At 36.2% G+C, this 24340-nt stretch overlaps 1 protein-coding gene across 4 annotated transcripts in view; it reads left to right on the top strand.

Annotated features, from left to right (window-relative positions):
• LOC106073914 (collagen alpha-1(XII) chain-like) overlaps nucleotides 1–23772 on the top strand; it is a 42609-nt gene extending 18837 nt beyond the window's left edge. For 3 of the 4 annotated variants that reach the window (XM_056023676.1, XM_056023675.1, XM_056023674.1), the window contains 7 exons: nucleotides 1653–1913; nucleotides 4404–4478; nucleotides 5802–5831; nucleotides 15341–15564; nucleotides 17482–17632; nucleotides 18536–18733; nucleotides 23308–23772. In XM_056023676.1, the coding sequence (XP_055879651.1) occupies nucleotides 1653–1913; nucleotides 4404–4478; nucleotides 5802–5831; nucleotides 15341–15564; nucleotides 17482–17632; nucleotides 18536–18733; nucleotides 23308–23516 (1148 nt within the window). In that variant the 3' untranslated portion in view covers nucleotides 23517–23772. The remainder of the gene's footprint in view (nucleotides 1–1652; nucleotides 1914–4403; nucleotides 4479–5801; nucleotides 5832–15340; nucleotides 15565–17481; nucleotides 17633–18535; nucleotides 18734–23307) is intronic. The other variant, XM_056023677.1, reaches the window with a different exon arrangement.
• The last annotated feature ends 568 nt before the right edge of the window (nucleotides 23773–24340 follow it).

Genomic DNA, 24340 nt, shown 5'->3' with positions numbered 1-24340 from the left:
GATTTTTGGATTTATAAACTTTAATTTGTGTTGTGTAAAAAGAGCATACATTCCCCTATAATGTGATGCCAAATATAACATTTTCTGATATCAAAAAAAAAGTTATTGAAGTTTAATCATAATAGGATAGTGAAATACAAATGAGCAAAATAAATAATTACGGAGAGAAAGAGTTAAAAGATGTAGGATATATATATATATATATATATATATAGATAGATAGATAGATAGATAGATAGATAGATAGATAGATAGATAGATATATTTGAGAATAAAAAAAAGCAGTATTTCTCAACCTTCGGCGAAAAAAACAAAACAAAAATAAAACAACAGCCATGTTGAGGCCTTTCTCTTGACAGCTAGGAGATCTGGGGGAGCTCTGCAAGCTCCCTCAATGGGTTTATACATATAAGTAGTTTTTATCATATAAATATGTAACTAATTATGTTAACAACCTGTGATTTCTGCAAAAAATTTGGACCGCTCCCCCCCACTCGAAAGTTAAGAGTAGGGGGGAGGATTTATGCTATCGCCCTCCCCACCCCACCAAATCGGCCAACATAACTGAAGGGGACCTTATAATATTGAGATTAATTAAAATATCAATAAGTAGCTTTTATTAAATAGATATTTTACTAATTATGTGATTTCTGCCCCCCCCCCCCCAATTAACATAAGTATATAATTCCTATATGAATTGTGTAATTTCTCTACTAAAAGTCGATCGCCTCTACCGACCCCCCCCCCCACCCCGGATCCGCCAGTGGAGTGCACTGATTCCCGTGACTACACAAACCCTGTTGCAACCTGGATATTTTCGCATCTTGTGCAGACAAAGCCTTGTCCGCCGACGGTCTATTTAAGTTTTTTTTATAGTCTTCTGCTTTGTCTCCAACAAAGGACTTTCCTTTTGTGTCTCAAATGTGGCACCCTCGGCATTTGTGAGAACGCTTCAATTGTCTCTTTCAGAAGCCATCCACTACGAGCAACGTTATGCGAGTTTACGGTTACGGGGGAGGGATAAACTCGACAAATAAGATCAGCATACGTGTTCGACCTTGTTGTCGAATTGTTATTAGTGCCTCTTTTCTGCAATATTAAGCATATATTATGACATTGTAAGAGAACCACTAGGCTCCCTTTTGTTTTTATCGGCAGGCATATTCGTGAATGTGTTGTGCGCACCATAGGATCAAACTGTCTCTACATTGAATTTATATTATCTTTTCATTTTGAGGTTATACTGTCATTTTACTATAAGATTAGAACTTTTGATTTTAATCCGTGGTAAAAATGCCAATTCATTATGCGATCAAACTGTTATTTCACTACAGTCGGATAGCAAACTTAATACTAGGTCAGATTGCAATTTCATAACTAGGTCAGACAGAGATTTCATTACTAGGTCAGACATCTACTTCACAACTAGGTCAGACAGATTTCATATCTAGGTTAGTCTGCAATTTCATAAACATTTAGGTCAGACTATAGTTTCACAACTAGGTCAAGCTGCAATTTGATAACAAGGTCAGACATGCAATTTCACAAGTAGGTCAGACGGCATTTTAAATACGGATTGAAAAGTCATTACAAAAGTGCTTAGTCTGCTTGTTGACTACCAAGTCAGAACGCCATTTTATTTTATTTCCAAGGCTACACTGATCCTTGGGGTCTATGCAGAGAACAGAATTGGGAAAACGGAATTCACGCCTTTCCCTTCGACTGCACCAAGTACATAGAGTGTGTGTTTCTCCTCACCTACGTCATGACCTGTCCTATTGGCTTAGTTTACGACCCATTGAAGAAAACGTGCCTCGAGCCTTTTAATGCAGTCGACTGCAAAACATATAACGACTACAAACCAGTAAACAATTACAGATCTGTGATTGGCAAGCGCAACGTTGTCAATGCCGGTAAGTTTTGGTATTTAGTCAAATCTTAAAATCTTTTAAACAATTAGCTTAAAAATATAAAAACAAGATTACAAAGGAAGTTTGTGTTATAACACAAACTCACTAGTATCAACCACCTACTCCACCAATGGACAAGGAATATCCAAGCCGTGGACTTTTTTTTTATTGCTTAAAGTAAAAAAAAAATAATTAAAGAATCATTTGAATTGTTTAAAAAAAATGGACAACCTATTATTGATAATGAGACTTGTAGACAATTTAGCAAGAAAACTAAATCTGCAATATGAAATGCTGGATCCTGAACTCATGATACAGATAAAATAATTCTCCCACTTGCCATGGGCGATGAAATTTGAAAACATATCTCGTCTTACTAATGCCTCGGAGAGCTAAACTATTTTCAAGATCGAAACCAGAGCAGTTAAATTTACCAACAAGGATTATTTCTACCAATTATGTATCTGAAAGCCGACATTGTAATGCTTAAAGTAAAAACAATAATTCCTGTCGATTCAAGCAATTATTAACATTTTTTTCGGTGCTAAACTTTCTTTCTTTTCATTTTTAGCGACCGGTTTTTGAGAAAATTGGCTATTAGTATTGTGTAAAAATGTCCGTCTGTCATACTCAGATTTCAACGATTAGAAGAGAAATGAAAGATCATATTTTACCATGCGTTGTGGCCTGCAAATTTTAGGTGCAACGGCTACTTTTGTTTTCTAAAAGCAAGCCGTTTTGTTTTTAAAATTAATTATGCAAGTGATTTTTTCTCTCCATAAAAATACAATACACTACTTCTAAAACAATACATCTTATCTTATTTTATATAATACAGACGTTACTTCAAAAAAGAAGATGATTACGTCCTACGCGTCATGCATTTAGTCATGCATATTAACCAATGACTTAAATTCTGCCAAGTCACTGGTTTTCCTGGCTAGCTCAGGCAACCCATTCCATGCTCTAATAGCACTAGGGAAGAAGGAGTATTTGTACAAATTTGTCCTAGCATATGGGACGAGGAATGTGCCTTTATCTTTGTGTCTTTCAGAGTATTTTATTAAATTTTGTTTTTGTATTTGAAGATTATGGTTCAGTGTTTTATGTATTATTGCTACTTTACTTTTGAGTCTTCTGTCCTGAAGGCTTTCTAAATTTAGTGATTTTACTAAAGGTGTTACTCTAGTCAAATGTGAATATTCGTTTGTTATGAATAGCACTGCTCTATTTTGTGTCTGTTCTAGTTTCTTAATGTTTTCTTGAGTTGAGGGGTCCCAAACAGAGGATGCATATTCTATTATTGGCCTAACCAAGGTTAAATAACATTTTAGTTTTGTGTTCTTATTTGATTTATAGAAATTTCTTTTAATAAATCCTAATGCTTTGTTTGATTTTTTTGTAGTTTCATCAATATGTGGATTCCATGACAGTTTTTCATTTATTATAACACCTAGGTATTTTGCGTTTTTAGTCTGTGTTACTGGTTTGCCATGAATAAGATAAGTGGAATTAATTTGTTTTAGTTTTTTTGTTACTCTTAACAACTGACATTTTTCTGGGTGGAAAGACATGCTCCAATTTGATTCCCATTTCTGTAATTCATCTAATTCTCTTTGTAAAATATCTGTGTCTTGTGTTGTTTTTATTGTTCTATATATTATGCAATCGTCTGCAAATAATCTAACTTTTGTTCCTGAACTAATGCAATTTGGTAAATCATTTATGTAAATTAAAAATAGTAGTGGACCCAAGACTGTTCCTTGAGGTACACCTGAGTTTACTGTTATCGGTGTTGATTTAGAGCCATTTATTATTACAGTTTGTTCTCTCCCTATCAGAAAATCTTTAATCCACTGATGCAGTGGACCATTAATGCCGAAATATTTTAATTTTTTAAGCAAACTATGGTGGTGAACTTTGTCAAAAGCCTTGGAAAAATCTAGTAAGATAGCATCTATTTGTTCACTAAACCTTTTGAAAAATCATCAATAAGTCCTATTAGTTGTGTTTCACATGATCTATATTTCCTAAAGCCATGTTGGTATGGTGTGAGGACATTATGTTTGTCTAAGTGGTTTATGATGTTGCTACATATGATGTGTTCTAGGATAAATAAATGTAAGGGAGATTATGTTAGTAATACATTAGCAAAGAATGACAATTTGTATGTATTTTCAGTATCACTTTTTCAAATATATATCTTAAAAATGTAGAAGAAATACGTATACCTAGTATTTAAAAGAATATTAGAAGCTTCAAGGGCACCTAATCATGCTCCTGCCTTTTTCCAGGGTCATAATGATCTCCACAATCTGAAATTACTTACGACTGGAATGAGTCGTCAAAAATCAAATCCTAATCCGATCATGCTAAGTGCACAACATTTAACTGTAATTTAATCTATCTGTTACCGATGATTACCATTACAGTGAGTTTAAACTAATGTACCACTATTCATCTCTATGTTCAATCGTGTGCTTTGCTTTACAGCCAGTTGCAGCTACTTAATGGGCGGTTCATTGCAGACTCCATTTCCCTACATAACAACAACATCCGGATATAACGGTAAGAGAATCAAAGGTAGACAAATGTGAACTTTGTATGATTTACCACAGGAAATGAGAAGACAAACTTATATTTGCACTCCGAAGTATGCATTTAATTTTATGAATGATTTATATTTTGTTAGGGACAATAAATAATTGTTTTAAGTTCCAGGTTAATCCGAGAATGAGAAATAATGTGTACAATTATATAAGGGGACAAAATCCCACATATTTAGACTTATTTCTTAATACTGAAAGATTAATTTCTCTTGTTGGAATCAAGCAAAACAATTAATTACTAGTAATGATTTATAAGCTATTTTTTTTCTTATTGATTCAATTTTTCTTAGGTACAATAAATAATTATGCAAAGTTTTAACTTAATTCGAGAATGGCTGTGGGAGAAAAGACGTGGTCAAAATTTTTACCAGACAGACAGAGTGAATTGATGTAAGCTTTCTATAAATAAATCGACTCATGGCTGTTTTTATGTACACAATTTTAAAGCGTTTAGTTACGCAAAAATAAAATAATAAAATGAAAAAGTATCATATAACATAATATTCATTATTCATAAAGATTGCAAAAGTAGTGTACTTCAACTTCATGCTTTCAATTAGACATCACCTCCCCCCCCCCCCTTCCCACACCAATAAAAAATTTGAAACTGTCAGGTAGAATTGAGCCATAGTCTCTCGAAACTCTAGGTCTGTAAAAGCGAAAAAGATATCCCTCTCACCTGCCTGCTTGAACAGTGTGTCATTTCCGGTGACACGGCCACTCCGGACTCTCGGACAAGAGACACCAGGAACCACTGCCATTTTCTTATTCTATGCCATGCTAACTGTGCGGGAGACGCCATTTATGTAATGGACCCTTGAGGAACGGCGCCTGCAATGTTGACAAGGTCGTGGGAGCTCTTTTACAATCCCGCACATTGCAATGGGAATACTCTCGCACCCTACTTTAGGCACTCCCACGGGAGTCTTGTTTCGCTACCCGTTTGGTCTAATCGTTTTCTCTTACGGCCGTTTTCACCAGAGCGCCACTATGAGGCGTGGATAGGGGAGAAAAAAATCCCCCCCCCCCCGGTAAAAAATCTCATCCAGCATTCTGCTAACATTCCTTCTTGACTACAATACTACAATACTTAATTACTAATAATACTAAGTACTGTACTAAAATTTCTTTATTACTGTAGTACAGAGATTACTTTAGTTGTAATATTACTGTTATATTCAATATTTCTCATTTCTAATATTACAGTAGTACCAAATTTACTTTATTAATCATATTGCATTCTTATATTTTCCTACATTTGTTTTCGACCCTGTACCGACAGCTTACACCACAAGTACAACACTTTCAGCAGGTGAGTTAAATCATTGTCGTTATTATGCGCTAGTTGCCAGGTAAATTCAGATATATTTGTACAAGTTCTCTCATTATATTGTGAATTCTTTATGAGTTCAGGAAACTGGACACTTGCTTTAAGGATTTTCCTAGAAATTAGACAGTTTTTTATAATCCTTATGGAAATAAACTAATTTCAACATAGTGAAAACGCAGGTTGGACTGTTAATTAAGTATTAAAACTATAATCATCTAAAGATTACGTTGGCTGACAACCATAGACATAAATAAATATAGACTGGAAAAAGGAAATACCTTCATGTAACTTAAAAACATGTATATCTATTGTTGTCGTATTTCCGAATTCTGAAAAGTTGCATGATCTTCAGTCTTAGAAATTAAACAAAACTACACTGCTGCATAATAAAGTACACGAAATTGCAAGTCACAAATTTTCGTTTCATAAAACTCTTTTATCGGACAGTCTATATTTATTTATGTCTATGCTGACAACTCGGTTTAGCAGATATCTTGCACTCGACCCAAATGTTTCTCAGTATTCAGTAAAGAGTTGAATAAATAAAAAGAATCACAGGAAATCGTCTTAAACACCATCCCAAACCAAACTCATCAACCACTAGCCAGATCCACTCCTGTTAAACCTAAATCTACTAAAATAAATACAACAGCCTCATTAAACAACCCTACTACGGATGCAATACCAAAATACCTAAAAACCTTAGTAATACATTTTCAAAGCATTAGGAACAAAAAAGGTAGACTTTTATTAGAATGTGAGAAACCAGACATAATTGCAGGAACAGAAACTTGACTACACCCAGAAATGTATAATGCAGAAATTTTCAATAGTAATTATGAAATTTTTAGAAAAGATAGGGCTGATAATCATGAAGCAAAAAAAAAACAACACTCTTGTAGCAGAAGAAATTACCTTACCCAACTCAAAAAATATAGAATCAACATTTTGTAAAATTAATACCACTTCAACATCCCTAATAATAGGCCAAATTCTAGTTTAGAATACATGCAGGAACTATGTAATCAGTTTACTACACTTGAGACAAATAAAAATGCAGTTTTTTTTGGATTATGGGGGATTTCAACCTACCTGATATAAATTGGAAAACACTAACCATAGATAAACACCAAAACCTTATGGACAAAAATGAGCTTTTCATAGAAACTTTCCACAACCTAAATTTAGATCAAATCATTAAAAAGCCAACTACATTAAACAACACATTAGATCAGACCTGAATTAGTAGTTGATTATGATATTGTTATAAACTTGGTGGTGGCACAGAGAGGGGTAGTGGTGTGTGTGTAGTCAGCCGACGCAAATCGCCCCAGGCCAGCGCTAGACGAGCGGTCAACCGTGACGAGTTACGACTGTCAGCCGAGTCGAGTGTCAACGGGACAGTTCGGGAAGGATCGCCGTCGTGAACGGAGCTCAGGAGCGTCACAAGATTTGTAGTCATCTGACCACCTAGAAACGTCGAGGGCCTTCTGTCCGTTTCGAGAAGGCCAGTAGGGACCCTATATAAGAGCGGAGGTGTCGCAGTCAAGACGGTTCACGGCAGGTGTTCAGAGCCCGGTTCACTACAGTCCTGTCGACTACAGCACAGTTCAGCGGTGTGGTTCTGTACGGACGACGGTTCAGTGCGGAGTACTGTCAAGTACAGTTGAGACGAACGGCGTCTGATCTTGGTCTGTGATCGAGTCCGTCACAGCGAGCCCAGTCCTGAACTGTTGAACCCAGTGCAAGCCCAGAACGAGACGGAGAGGCCAGTTCAAGAATTGATACGGCGGTACGGTGTTATCGAAGAGATATTTGTACAGTCTTGTGTTACGTGCTGCCAATTGTACAGTATTGGCTCAGATTTATTCAACCATTAAAGTGTTACGTTACTTTGGAGCCCTGAGTTGTCAAGTTCTTTAAGTTGGTGGTGTATGGTGCAGTTTGCAGAGAGCCTGGATAGTGAGATTCGTAACAATATTATCCCTGGTCTCTCAGACCATGAGACCATAAAAATACACAGTCAGATAAAAGCAGTAGCCAATACATAACCCAAAAGAAAAATCTTACTCTGGAATAAATGTAACCTAACACAACTACACCAAGCTGAATTAAACTTTCAACAAACATTCTTATTAGAAAAAGACATTAACCAACCAGTCGATGACCTCTGGAATTTCATTAAAAACCATCTTAAAAGCATTATAGAAAATCATATACCAACTAAATACACATCAAACAAAATAAATAAATGCTGGTTCAATAATAGACTAAAGAAGCTTTGTAAACAGACAGCTGCAGAGTGAATACATAAACAATGTAATATCTAAAGATAACAACAAAAACCTATGGTCATACATTAAGTCTAAGAAAATAGAAACAACAGGCAAAGCGCCATTAAAAGATGAACATAACATAATACACAATGATAATGAAACTAAAGCAAACATTCTAAACAAATACTTTGCATCAGCATTCTCAGCCCCAGGAGACAAAGACATATTACTTAATTTGATCCAAGTAGACAACATAGAAGATATAGTAGTACAAGTAAATGGAATCCAAAAACTATTAGCCAACACCAAACCAAATAAAGCGTCTGGACCTGATGGTATTCCAGCTAGATTACTCAAAGAACTAAGCAATGATCTAGCCCCAGTGTTCAAAATACTCTTTCAGGCATCGCTTAACCAGGGCAGAGTACCAAAGGACTGGAAAGAAGCTAATGTCACCCCCCCCCCTATTTAAAAAAGGAGAAAAATCTGACCCAGGAAACCAAAGACCAGTATCACTTACCAGCATCACATGTAAAATCCTAGAACACATAATATGTAGCAACATCATAAACCACTTAGACAAACATAATGTCCTCACACCATACCAACATGGCTTTAGGAAATATAGATCATGTGAAACACAACTAATAGGACTAATTTATGACTTTTCAAAAGGTTTAGATAATAGTGAACAAATAGATGCTATCTTACTAGATTTTTCTAAGGCTTTTGACAAATTTCACCACCATAGTTTGCTTAAAAAATTAAAATATTTTGGCATTGATGGTCCATTGCATCAGTGGATTAAAGATTTTCTGATAGGGAGAGAACAAACTGTAATAATAAATGGCTCTAAATCAACACCGATAACAGTAAAATCAGGTGTACCTCAAGGAACTGTCTTAGGTCCACTACTATTCTTAATTTACATAAATGATTTACCAAATTGCATTACCTCAGGAACGCAAGTCAGATTATTTGCAGACGATTGTATAATATATAGAACAATAAAAACAACACAAGACACAGATATTTTACTAAGAGAATTAGATGAATTACAGAAATGGGAATCAAATTGGAGGATGTCTTTCCACCCAGAAAAATGTCAGTTGTTAAGAGTAACAAAAAAAAACTAAAACAAATTAATTCCACTTATCTTATTCATGGCAAACCAGTAACACAGACTAAAAATGCAAAATACCTAGGTGTTATAATAAATGAAAAACTGTCATGGAATCCACATATTGATGAAACTATAAAAAAGAAGGTTACAAAAGACAGTTTGTGTGGAAACACAAACTCAAAATCGGCCCCCGAAGAGGTCCACCCAGGCAGGCTTCAATATTTTCAGAAAGAACATCCAAATGAAATTATATCAAAGACAAATGAGAGATAAGAATGGAGAAAGAAGGTTAACAGATTTTGTGTAGTGCCCCAACCGTCCCGTAGATCAAAGGACAGGTGTAAGTGAATGTAAAGTTAGATGTGAAAATGGCCTAACTAGTTCCCCTTTTAGACCTTGTGCTCTATAGGGCAGATGATGTAAAGTTCATCTGTTTTTTGTGGCCTACGGTTAGCGAGGGTGTCATGTAGCCAGCACAACGACCAACCGCCTATACTTTTCCCCAACTAATGTCAGGTACTCATTAGAGCTGAGTGGACTCAGAGGCGCCAAAAGATTACAAAGTTGAAAATCCCAGTCTTCATTAGGATTCGAACCCCCGGTTCGGAAGCCAAGCGCTTTACCGCTCAGCCACCGCGCCTCCCCTGGCCTAACTGATGTCTTATAATTGATCTAATTGTTTTGAAAAGGCTCAATCTCTTATTCGAATCCTCAAAAAAAAATAAAAAAATTCCACAATGAAAAAAAATATTCAGAAAAATGAAGTTTATAAGATCACTATTCATTTTAAATTAGGTCTAACTAATAATGCATACTAATTAGCTTTTTCTCTTTAAAAAACTGCTTGCATAACTGATTTTAAAAATTAGATTTTTCGCTCTCAGAAAAAAAAAAGGAGCCGTTGCATCAGAACTTTGAATGGTCTAAAATATTGTGATGTCGGATTTTCAATATCTTTTCTAGTTTACGAGAGCTAAACGGGACGGACGGACAGACGGTCAGACGGACAGATGGACAGACATTTCGCACAAAACTAATAGCGTCTTTTCCTTTCGGGTGCCGCTAAAAATCAAACAAAGCATTAGAATTTAATAAAAGAAATTTCTATAAATCAAATAAGAACATAAAACTAAAATGTTATTTAACCTTGGTTAGGCCTATAATAGAATATGCATCCTTCGTTTGTAAGATAACATTATAAAACTGGAACAGACACAAAATAGAGCAGTGAGATTCATAACAAACGAATATTCACACTTAACCAGAGTAACACCTTTAGTAAAATCACTAAATTTGGAAAGCCTTCAGGACAGAAGACTCAAAAGTAAAGTAGCAACTATACATAAAACACTGAACCATAATCTTCAAATACAAAAACAAAATTTAATAAAATACTCAGAAAGACACAAAGATAAAGGCACATTCCTCGTCCCATATGCTAGGACAAATTAGTACAAATACTCCTTCTTCCCTAGTGCTATTAGAGCATGGAATGGGTTGCCTGAGCTAGCCAGGAAAACCAGTGACCTGGCAGAATTTAAATCATTGGTTAATATGCATGACTAAATGCATGACGCGTAGGACGTAATCATCTTCTTTTTTGAAGTAACGTCTGTATTATATAAGATAAGAAGATGTAGATTCATTCGCTACACTGCTAATAGAAGAACTTGATTATATGATGCTTACTGGACAGACTCTTTGCAATAAACATTTTAAAATTTAAACTATTACGTGATGGGCCAAACCCACAGAAGGACAATAATAATAAATGAAAGATGATTGAGTGAATCAATCTGGGCCCTTGGAAATCCACAAATTAAATTGTTTGGTCCTGTTCACTCATAATAATTATGATCACTAATTCTGCAACTTGCCGTGGACGATGAAATACGAAAATATATTCTTTCTTAACCGATGCCTAGGTTAACTAAGCCATTTTAAAGATTGTAACTGAAGCGGTTAAATTTACCAAAAGTGATTTTTTAATCGCAATTTCTATCAACTAAGAATTTTAAAGAAGATTTTTAAAGCACAAAACAATAATTCCTTTCCCTTAAGCACTTATAAACGCTCTTTGTTGCGTAATTTTCTTTCGTTCCATATAGATATAATTCCCCTCTAGGTGTAGCTAACAGCCATGTTGAGACCTTCTGTTAACGGCTAGGGGAGCGCTCTCCCAGTGGGAGCCGGGGCGAAGCCCCGACGTTAAAAGCGTTTTCTTGCATTCTTCACTCCAGAAACGCATTTTCCTGACATCTAAGGCTCATTATTCATCATATTAAAAGGACCTTTTAAATAATATTTTACTTGAAAAATATTCTAATACGAATTTACAGGCCCTTACTACATTGCAAATACAACCCATTTGTTCCTTGAAAAGATAAGATACCCCACATATTTAGAAGAAGACTTTGAGGATCGTAGCCGAAAAAATTTTTTTCGAAAAATAAAATAATAATATTATAAAAAACAGCCATATTTAGGCCTTTCTCTTGACAGGTAGGTGGTCTGGGTGTGCGATGTAAGCTCTCCCTGTGGGGTCCGGGACAAAGCCCCGACGCCAAAAGCTTTTTCTTGCATTCTTCACTGCAGAAACGCATTCTCCTGACATCTACAGCTCATTCTTCATCCTATTAAAAAGTACCTTTTCTATAATGTTTAACTTGAAAAATATTCTAATATGAATTTACAGGCCCATACTACAATGCAAATACAACCGATTTTTCCTTGAAAAGATAAGATACCCAACATAATTAGATTAAGACTGTTTTGAGGATCGCCGCCAAAAAAATTATTCGGAAAATAATAATAAAAACAGCCATGTTTGGGCCTTTCTCTTGACAGCTAGTTGGTCTGAGGGAGCGCTGTATGTCCTCCCAGTGGGGTCCAGAGCGAAGACCCGACGCCAAAAGCGTTTTCTTCACTGCAAAACGCATTCTCCTGACATCTACATCGAAAAATTAATTATATTTTTTAAAAAAGGTCATTTGTAAGTGATACATTTTGTTCAATATGCATGTTTGTAACTTTGTTTTGATACAGAACTATAATTCAAATCTCTAAACAAAATTTTCGGAAGAGGGAGGAGACATTAAGTGGACCAATTAGGTTCTACTCTAATTTCTTTGCATTTTTAGGATTCAAGTATACATTGTGAGATATAGTCCCAAATTTTTTTTATACAATAGAAAAACATCCGTATATGTAAATGTTGGAAAAAGGTGACTAGGAAAATAATATTTGGGTTCAGAACTCATCTCAATTGTTACTCTTATAATGAAAAATTTCGTATGAATTCTAAATTTTCCAAAAAAAAAATAACTTAGATAAATTCTTGTGCAATTACATAAACTCTGTCGCCATATTTGACTTTTCTGTTTTAAAACGTCATCTTTTCGTCTTGAGAGAGAGAAGGGGGTAGAGTGAAAACATTAACCCTCGCTCGTTTTTATGATATCTGCTAATGATTGCATTTGGTATTAAAGAATAGGGGGTGGGGCGACTCAATATAAGAATTTAATTTATTGCATATATAAATTATATTAGTGACAAATTTGTTTACATTTTGTAATTTTTAACTAAAATACTTAAAGAAAAATGCATTGGTTTGTTCGATGAGCGGAAGCTGATTGCATGTATCGCCCTTCCCACCTGGTACATCCCTTTTTCATTTTATATTTACTATTGATAAAATTTTAGTCAGAATGTTTGTGCGACATAATATACAAAGGGGTTAAAACATCAATACGTAGCTTATATTATATAGATATTCAGCTAATTTTGTTTACAAACTATGATTTCTCCATAAAAATAGGACCGCCCCACCACATTCAGAGGGCTAGAGTGTGGAGGCAGCAGAAGCTATCGCCCCCCACCTAACCTCACCGAATCGGCTATGATACCAGAAGTGTAGCAACATAATATAAAAATTATATTGTAATTCAACTAATTTTGTTAACAAAAATATGATTTCTAAATAAAAGTAGGACCGCCACCCCCCTCAAAGGGTTTAGGTGGGAAGGGCAGTAAATGTATTCTCCCCCCCCCCCACCCAATCGGCTAACATGAGAACGACATAATATAAAGATCGGTTAAAATATCAATAACAAGTTTTAATCATATAGATATTTAATTGATTCTGTTAACAAGCTGTGATTGCTACAAAAAAAATTGTCATCGCCACCTCCCAATCCCTCCAAATAGGTCAACATTTTGTGATTTCTTTACTAAAATTCATCCACCCTCCCTTTCGCGGGAGGGGGGGGGTGTAATGACGACCCCTCTTTGAATCCTTCAGTGGATTAATGTGATTATCAAATGTGCTTTAACATCTGTCTGAAAGCATGTGTGAGTAGGACAATTTTAAAACGATTAAATCTACAAGTAGTAGCATAGGACGTAATTATCTTGTATTTTGAAGTAACGTCTGCTTTATATAAGATAAGTACTCTATTAGATCTGGATGTACAAGTAGTTTTCTATTCTAAAGCAAAATTTAAAATTGGATTAAAATTGTCACAGTGAATGTGAAGGCATATTAAATTGTGAGAATGTACGTGTTGTTTGGGGGGGGGGGGTGGAGGATGTGCGATAGAGTTTGTGAAGATGGGTTATTCTAAACAAGGTGTCTCTCAGATTCTAGATCTATGACTCACAAAAGAAACATGTAAAGAGATATTATTGTAAAACTGGTAGTTCAGTGAATACACAAAGGGTCAAATAGTATTGTTATAAACCTGGTGGTGGCACAAATGGGGGTAGTGGTGTCTGTGTAGTCAGCCGACGCAAATCGCCCCAGGCCAGCGCTAGACGAGCGGTCAACCTTGACGAGCTACGACGGTCAGCCGAGTCGAGTGTCAACAGGACAGTTCGGGAAGGATCGCCGTCGTGAACAGAGCTCAGGAGCGTCACGAGAGTTGTAGTCATCTGACCACCTAGAAACGTCGAGCTGCGTTCTGTCCGGTTCGAGAAGGCCAGTAGGGACCCTATATAAGAGGGGAGGTGTCGCAGTCAAGACGGTTCAGAGCCCGGTTTACTACAGTCCGGTCGACTACAGCACAGTTCAGCGGTGTGGTTCTGTACGGAGCATTACGACGGTTCAGTGCGGAGTACTGTCAAGTACAGTTGAGACGACTGGCGTCTTGATCTTGGTCTGCGATCGAGTCCGACACAACGAGCCTAGTGTGTGAAGTCAATCCTGAACTGTTGAACTCAGTGCAAGCCCGGAACGAGACGGAGATGCCAGTGCAAGAGTTGATACGGCGGTACGGTGTTATCGGAGAGATATTTTCAGAGTACGTGTTGCCAATTGTACAGTATTGGCTGTTATTTATTCAACTATTAAAGTGTTACGTTACTTTGGAGCCCTGAGTTGTCAAGTTCTTTAAGTTGGTGGTGTAAGGTGCAGTTTGCAGAGAGCCTGGATAGTGAGATTCGTAACAGTATATTGTTGGGGGAGGAGAGTTTCATTAAAAATAGTGTATGTGTGTGTATTTGGGGACATTAGAATGCAGGTAGATAAGAAGACTACAACTAATGGGTCTTAGAAATATTTGTACACTCTCCATAATATGGATTTGTGGGCCGTTCGATTGAAGGATGAAAGACAAAAATAAAGGGAACTTATAGAATTGGAGGCTAAAACATTGTGTGGCGTCGGGTAATGTTGTAATGCTGGCCGTTTTATTAATGGTTTCAAAGTGTTCAAGGCGATATACACATATATTGATTATTTCAACAGTAGCGTAGCACTGGTATCAAGCGTAGCTGTGCACTTTAAGGATTCAAGGACATACGTTTCATTAAAACATTCAATTGCTAAACTGATGGGCATAAGAAGTGTTTGAGCATACTCCTTAATAGAAAGTTGTGGTCGCTTTGTTTGTAGAGTGAAAGAAAAAACAACATGGATATAGAATTTTTTTTGCGGTGGTGAAGCGTTGTAATGCGGGCCGTTTTACTTATGGGTTTAAGAGTGTTCTGACGAAATAAGCAAATACTTACTAATTAAACCGTAGCGTAGCACGAGTATCGGCAAGTAAAATATAGATTTGTGATTTGATTTCATTGTCACTTTGAATTATTTTCAGAGTTTACTGTCTGCTCGAGTGCCGCTGATGTACTCTTAATCCTGGACTCCTCTGGAAGTATCGGATCTTACGACTACGCCATTCTGTCCAACTTCTCAGCAGAACTGTCCAAAGGCTTTCGGATTGGCCCTGACAAAATCCAATTCAGTGCCATCCTCATCGAAAGCAGCGCCCGGAACGTCTTCAATTTCAACACGTACAACAACAACGCCGATGTTGCTCAGGTAGCTGGTTCGGGCTTCAACCCGATAGTGATTCTAAAGTTTTTAACCAACAAATGTAATGATTGTGCAAACTTTTTATCACCTCGCAAATTCTTTATGGGTTTAAAAAACAAAAACTTCTTGTTTGACCGTTTTAATATTTCAAAATATAATCATGTTAAAATTTAAATTTGGCCTGGAGATTGAGATGATGAAAGCCTTTAAAAATATCAGTGGAAATTCTCGAAATATTCACTAAAATAAAAATTGACATTCAGAATCTAGCTAGATCCAGTAGTGTAGGCTAGACTACTTTCTTTTGACTTTACCATGTCTAGAAATTAATATAATCAGTCTTAGTAGATGTTTTTACTTGCGCGTAACTAATAATCAAAAAGTCATTAAAGGAAAAACAAATGTCTTGTTCGCATGTTATCTCTCAAAATGTTTTATTTACCTTTTACAGTTTCGTTTTGCATCACGTAGTACTATTTGTTTGTAATGCACTAGTAGACCCGCGGCGTAGCATACGCCTCTAGTTAGTGACGGGTAAACACTTCCTGAAAGACACAGTTGTCCAAATGGGGTGGGTTTGGGCAAACGACTGCTCGCCACCATAAACGCCGGAAGTATTCATGTAGGCAGCGTATTGTCGAGAGTATGATTGTTCCGTGAGTAAGAACAACGGACAGGGCGTCGCAATGTTCGCAAACAAAGCTTACAGAAACAGTTTCGTCGAAGATATTTTTCCAGAAATATGCGACTGATAGAAATCAACAATTACATGATGCAGGAATTTCGACTACATTGAAAGACCTGTTGACTCTACGAAATAAATGTGAAGCCGTGGCCATGGTTAGGAAACGAAGGGAAATACGAAGGGGTAAATTCAAAACAAAGCTACAGAAAAAACATGCAACTATTTTAATGACACCAGATATTGACGTGTGTATACACAATAAATGTAGTCAAATATAGAATGTAAAGAGAAAGATTACTTGTTCTAGACCCCCCCCCCTCTCTTTTTTCTGAGCCGTGCTCTCTGTCACCTCAAAAGTTACGTAGGGTAACTGTAGTCCAGCTTGCAGAAATAAAAGAGTTATCTTTCCATGCTTTTGCGTGGTGTCTCGCATGGTTGGGCGACGAAGAGAATTATATATATATAAATAGTAAAGTGCCGTGATAATTATGAATGTTACAATAGTGTTGGGGGATGAATTTGTCTAGGTATTTCCAGAAGTGAAATCTCATTGAATCTCAATCTCACCCCGTCGTATGCCGCAATTCTAGTGTTGGTTTAAAACCAACGAAACTCTTGTTTTTGAAATAAATTTAATAACACACAATAAAATTCAAATTCAATTAAAAAATTCACAGTAGTAGACTTAGCATGAAGCTTGAAACTTAGAGACTCAATGTACTGATTAGAGCCCCTGATACAAACTGTATCATATATTTATAATTTTTCAGACCCAGTCAAAAATAATTATTGAATAGTTACCCCCACATTATCACTCTTCTATGCAGAAATTCAAAGCTACCAGAGGTTAATGTGTACGAAAGTGTCTTTTTTTTTCTCTGGCAATCTCAACACTCACACCACGAGACAATAGAATTAGATCGAATCAGTTCGTAAGTCTACTGGATATCCAGACATGTGGAGTCTTTAACTGCAGCCCTTTAAAAAAAAGCCCTTTAAGAAAAGATGAAAAGAGAAATGAAATTGACATCTGACGAATACAATTTTTTATTTACTTACTATTGCATTGGGAGCATGTGCATCATTTTTCAAATCACTGCTTAGACTATTCTTAAACTATTCTTAAACAATTCTTTAAGTGACACTTTTCCTTTAGCTCAAACTACTTAAAGACATCTTGCTTAAAAGTTTTAACTTGCTCGTCGCTCGCTAATTATTTCTCAGCATTGTTTTTTTAGGCCCTACTGAAAATTCCGTACATCTCCGGCGGCACAAACACAGCCGATTCCTTGAACTATGCAAGGACGACTTCCTTCAGCACAGCCCACGGAGCCAGACCCAATGTCGGCAAGGTCGCTGTGGTCATCACAGACGGAAACTCAAACGATCGTAAGCAACTTTTGTGTGTCTGTATTCATCCGCCTCTTTCTAATCTTATTTCCTTTGTACAACTCTAACAAGAAAAAACACTTTAAAAAAGCTTACATTAAGCGTACCTGTATTAATTAGTCTGAGTCAGTCATGTAATTAAATTTGTAATAGATTTAGACTAACAATATAAAAGCATTTATACAAGTAAACAAAAAAGTTGGAACAACCTGAATTCGAACTCATGGCTCAAGACTTCTCAGGCTTCCCAAGCCAACACGGTAACCACTCAGCTAGCGGAAAGCTAATGAAGATTGTATAGTTATTGTATAGTTATCTATTTCTATAGTCTCGACCTATTTTCCAGGTTTGTGTTCACTAAGACGACTGTGAAATATCAAACAAAATAATTTATTACCAATTGTTAACTAAATATTTCTTCTATTTTTTATGAATTGTGCACAATGTCAGCTTGATCCGAGATTGGGTGTCGGAGAAAAAACGCGTTTAAACTTTTTTTACCAGACAGAGTGAGATGATATAAGCTTTGTAAAAAGTGACGAAATTAAAAAGTAAATAATTTAAATTATTTTGCTTGGTGTCGAACAAGGGAAAGATATTGTTCTTGACTGATGTGGTGGTATAAGTTGAATATACTTATACTTTATACTTTGTAGGTCGGCGATTTCAAGTTTGAAGCTAACCCATTGTTTTCACAAAAGCAATTTTTACTCATATTTCTTATCGCACAGATTTATTATTGTTAGTCTAGAGTCTGGATCTATTACAAATTAATTATATGACAACTACGGTTACAAAAGCTTTTTTTAAAAAAGTGTTTTAAAAAAATTATTGTTTAATTACTAGCTAATGCTAATTGTTTCTTTCTCTCTTTGATTGCGTCAATTTACTTGATAACTTCAGCACTCCTGACTGCCCAAGCTGCTGCGGCCCTCCAGCAAAGCGGCGTGACCACCATTGCTGTGGGGGTCGGTAGCTCCATTTCACAATCTGAGCTCCTGGCCATAGCCTCGTCTCCTAGCAACGTTTTCAATGTCACAGACTTCTCTGTGCTGGACGCTATTAAGAAGGGTCTTGTCCAGACAGCATGTCACAGTACAGGTAAGGAGCAATGGGAATAGCGTCACAAATGACAGGTAAAATATCAACCGCAAGCTTTATGTTATATTCGGTGTGCAAAAAAAATATGTGTTGATAACAATGATAAGTTTTGTATTTTGAAAAGTATATCATAATTTGTCTACACGTTATAACACTTTTCAGCACTGTAGAATCAATTTTTTAACCTCATTTTTTTTGTAGCTTAAAATGATATCAATACAGAAGAAGCATTAATTTTTCACAATATAACATGCAACTTATAAGCAAATGGGCAAATAACTCATGGAAGTAGTCGGGGGGGGGTGGCTTACCTTCCCCGCCCCCCCCCCCACCGAAATGAAATTCCCACCCCCGTAAAGGGGGGGGGTCGTAATTTAGTGACTGTTTTGTGTTTTGATTTTTATTTTTAGGTGAGATTTTGATATTAAACCATCACTTGCCCCAGCGAAGCGAAAAAAAAAAGGGGGGGGGGAGGGTTGCGGTTAAACCCCGCTTTTCTATAAAAAAAAAATAAAAAAAAATGCAAACGACAATCCCTAAATTCCAAGAGCATAGCTAAGGAAGATTTGGATTTTAAAACCCCCTCCGAATTTTTTTCTACGTCGTCAATATAAGACTAAAGCATACATCAGTCACCAGATACTATGAGCGTAGCCAAGAGGGGTTTTGTGTTTAAAACTCCCCTCCAGTGGGGGTTGAAGCTAAAAACCACCTCTTCAATATAAAAAAAGCAAATTTAACACTCAAAATTCTATGAGCGTAGCCAAGGGAGGTTTTGAGATGAAACCCCCTCCTCCAGAAGGCTTTAATTTTAAAACCGATTCAGATGGTTTTTAGTTTAAAATACCCCCAAAAGATAGTTTTTAGGATGAAAACCTGTTTCTTCAATTTTATTCTAAAGCAAACTACAGTCACCAAATTGAATGAGCGTATCTAAGGGAATTTTTGATTTGTTAAAAAAAACTCCAGAAAATTTTTAGTTTACCCCCCCCCCCCACCCAACAGATGATTTTAGAGATAAAACTTTTCGATATAGAATCCAAAGAAAAATACATTCACCGAATCCCACGAGCGTAGCCAAGAGAGTTTACCAATTTCTACCAGTCGCTGGGCTCCATTAATAAATTGCAGTAAATAGTCATCTGCCGAAATTGAAAAAAAAAGGCTATATGTGGTTATAACATAGATGACTTAGACGGATTTTATTAGTCTCAATCAAGGAAATACTATGCCGACCCCTTAGTAAGGTTGTGACAGAGCGTCGCATGAGGTTTGCGGGATATGTTCTCCGACAAAATGCATACTTTGCGATGACAAGGAGGCCATTAAGAGGAAAGAGCAAACAGGGACATCCTAGTACAACTTGGCGCCACCGTTTTATGGCGGTCCTCTGAGCAGTGGACACCAGGTGGGAAGAGGCTTCACATATTGCCAGTGACAGATTTTTGTTGAGGCAGTTTGCCGCCAAATGCGCCGAACGGCGCGAGAGAATCTAAATCCTAAATAAGGAAGAATAGCAGATTAGGTTTTTGAACTAAAACTTTTAAATAGCAGAATAATGCACTGTAGATACCTCAGAATATACATTTTTTGGGGGTTTAATTATCGGAAATAGTGGTTGGCTCACAGCGCTCCCCCACACTCCCTTGCTGTCAAGGGCAGAGTGTGTACAATTTTTACACTAACTCCAGGAAGAACCTATTTCAGGGTACAATAAACGTCTTCCGAAAGAATGAAGGGTCCGAATGTAATAAAGATTAATTACGTATACACACACACAAACATAGGTCCATGAAATAACTAATTATAATAATGTTAGTAATAAAGGATATTTAAGCAAAGATAAGCTAATTGAGATATTGCTAAAATAATAGCACAATTTGTTTTGTTTGTTAAAGTTAACGTACTTGACGTTATTTAGCTTATAGTGAGAATCTCCAATAGTACTCCGATCACTTGGTGAGCCGATAGAATTGCTAGGCTGCAAATGTTTAGCGTAAATAAAAGTAAACAAGGTTACAAAGACAGTTTGTGTGGAAACACAAACTCAAAATCGGCCCCCGAAGTGGTCCACCCAGGCAGGACAAAAGGCAAGTTTCAATATTTTAAGAAGAATTTTGGTATTAAATTCTATCAGAAGTGGTCCACACAGGCAGGTAAAAAGGCAGGTTTCAATATTTTCAGAAAGAATATCATAATGAAATTCTATCAAAGGCAAATGACAGAGAAAAATGGAGAAAGAAGGTTGACAGATCCTGTGTGGTGCCCCAAAGGTCCAGCAGACCAAGGGATAGGTGAAAGTGAACGTGAAATTAGATGTGAACCTGGCCCAACTGATGTCTTATAATGAGTATCTAATTGATATAATTGTTTTGGAAAGCTTCAAGAAAAAAACATTTCCCTAAAAAAAATAATTCTTTTAGTTTCGTGCTCCATGGCGGTGCTTGAACTCTGCAGTTCACGCGATAATATGAAAAACTACTTATTAATTGTTGTTTTAAATTGTGTCCAACTTATTTGCATAGTATATAGATTTTCTATTAAAAAAAAGTTATCATTTTTTTTGTAAATGTGGTATTTAGTATGACAGAACTTACATAATTTAGCAATACAATGGTAAAAAAAATATTTTTTGACCAATAATCTATAACCGGTTGCATAAATGTGTTTAAAATGGTAAATAATATATCCCTTACTAAAAAGTCTCCGGTGTTTGTTACTATTAATAGTGAATAGTTGTAAAAATGGTGTATTTTTTTAATGAAAAAACTGCTTGCATAATTGATTTAAAAATTAGATTTTTCGATTTCATTTCAGAAAAGAAAAAAGTAGCCGTTACATCAGAACTTTGAATGATCTAAAATATCATGATGTCCGATTTTCATTTTCTCTTTTTGTTTCTGAGATATAAACGGGACGGACGGACAGACAGACGGACAGATAGGCTGCACAAAACTAATATCGTCTTTTCCCCTTTCGGGGGCAGCTAAAAATAAAGTTTCTCTTTCGAAAAGACCATGCGATCTATAGGGCAAATGATGTAAAGGTCATCTGTTTCTGTGGCCCGCGGTTAACGAGGGTGTCATGTAGCCAGCACAACAAACAACCGCCGTTAGTTCTCCCCAACTAATATCAGGTACCTATAGAAATGGGTCAACTCATAGGCGCCCAAAAGATCCCGAAATTAAAAATCCCAGTCTTTACCAGAACCCGGGACCCCCGTTTAGGAAGCCAAGCACTTTACCACTCAGCCACTGCGCCTCTGATCAGGCATAAAGAACAATTTAAATATCCAAATATGTTGATTTTTTTCTCTGTTTGCTTTGACTTGCTTTGATTGTAGAAATTATCAGTTGATTGCGAATTTAACACGTAAGTTTTAAAATACAATCACACCAAAAAAAAAAAAAAACAACTAACGAATTATAATTTTACTAGTCTACCCACGGCGTAGCATAAGCCGCTTTTTTGCAGGGCCGGCCTTAGGCCACTGCAACCTCTGCGACCGCAGTGGGCCCGGCACTTTCAAAGGACTCGTGCTAATTCTAGGTGTAAATTTAATTAAATTAAACCATGTTATATCTTATAACAGATTTCCTGCGGCCTTCTGATTTACCAGGAGCTCCTGGAAATCTGATATTGCAAAATATACGAAAAAGTCCTGGAAATATCCGGAAATTATTAAAATCTTTTGAAAACTCATACGAATCTCCTGAAATATATAGACAAAAATTATCACTTTTGGGTGTGATTCAATATGGAAAACACCAATCCTACACGCGATTAAAAAAAAAACGGCATTATGCATTAGCCGTAATTGTGTAATGTGTTGAGAGAAGCTTCTCGCACCGCAAACTAATGAAAAATTACTTGAGGTCAACAATTCTCGTAGATAGATTGAAACATTTAGTAATTCTTGCTATTGAGCGTGATCTATGTAGGAAATATAATTTTTATGATATACTGTATGACTTCGCTACACGCAAGGCTCGTAAAGTAATTCTGGACGTAGTAAAGAATGAATAAAATGCAAAGACGAATTTATTTTCTAAATCAAACTCTTAATTTTCACTTATTATCCGTATCCCTCCCCAACTTGGCACCTCAAAATCCGTTTCGCATTGGGGCCCACCATGGTTAAGTTCTCCCCGCCCCCGCTCTTTTTTTCGCCGCTAAAAATACGTGGGGTAACTCTAGTCCGACTTGCAGAAATAAAAGTGTGATCTTCCATTTACTTCTTCGTGTCCAGACTGTTGAGCCAAGAAGAGAATTACATATTTAGATAGACTTTATAAAAATGTTGAACTTTTACTATTATCAATTAAAAAATTGTAAGTCAACTCCATCATTTACGTTAAACTAGCTATCCTTTCATTACACTTATTATAAGTTAGTTATAACGATGCTTTATCAAATCTAAGCGCCTTCTGTATAGTTTATATGTACCTGTCATTGAACGTCACTTTTTTATGTGTGCCACGTGGCTATTTCTACTTTCGTTAACCTAAGTTATCACTCAGCAGTAAAGTCATTGTTGCGAGATGTAATTAATGAATTTTTGTTTTGTTTTTCAGTTGCCAATAATATTTGTGCTACATATCAGCTGCTGAATGGTAACTACCCTGATCCATCCAATTGCCAAGGGTACGTGGAATGTTCAAACGGAGTTACAATCCATGGAAACTGTCCTAATGGGATGGCCTTCAATGTCGCCAGTAATGGCTGTATGGAGGTTCACAGCGTCAACTGTAACGACAATGCAAATTATCATTTTATTGTCTAAATACTGTTTGGATGCTACGTGAAGAGTAAGACAACATCTAGAAGCCGTGAGTTTTAAGAGGGTGAAGACTATCGGTCAATGAAAGTGACTAAACCTACTGTACGTATCATTGGACTGATTATACAGTGTTGACTAATGAGGCAGAGAATGTTTCAACCCATGTATGCATTATTAATTCCCTCTCTATTTATTTTTAATTGTTTTTAATTATGTAAATAAAATCTGGTTATCGAATTATAAAATTATAATAAGCAAAGATGTGTTCAAATTATAATTTTAAATGATTCTAATTTTTTTTACTGTTATTACAATTTTTGCCAGAAGGCTATCTATCTATCTATCTATCTATCTATCTATCTATCTATCTATCTATCTATCTATCTATCTATCTATCTGTCTGTCTGTCTGTCTGTCTGTCTGTCTAGTTTCTATTATGACGATATTTATTTTACAAAACAACGTAATGATCGTGACTGAACCTTATCCTAATAAATATTTGAATAAAAATCATGAACTTGTTTCTGGAGAGGATAGGGTTCGACATGGAGGAATTTATCGTGGTCGAGCAAATATTGATTACGCATGGAGACCTAACAATGCTACAGTAACATGGAGATCTAACAATATAATATTTTGTCAGTCATAGATTTAGGTCCAGCAAAGCATCTTATACAGAATCTCTCATCTCAACGAACAGTATATAGATCTCGCTCCCCATAGTCTATACATTTCAAACTGTAGTAAGTTTCTCCATACAGATGTTCAGTCCTCTTTGTAAACATATATTTGATAATCACACTGATTCAAGAATAATCCCTTACATT

Source organism: Biomphalaria glabrata, chromosome 3 (assembly GCF_947242115.1).
Source record: "Biomphalaria glabrata chromosome 3, xgBioGlab47.1, whole genome shotgun sequence".
Lineage (NCBI taxonomy): Eukaryota > Metazoa > Mollusca > Gastropoda > Planorbidae > Biomphalaria > Biomphalaria glabrata.
The sequence above is the reverse complement of the archived record's forward strand: the minus strand, read 5'-3'. Positions and strand labels throughout refer to the sequence as shown.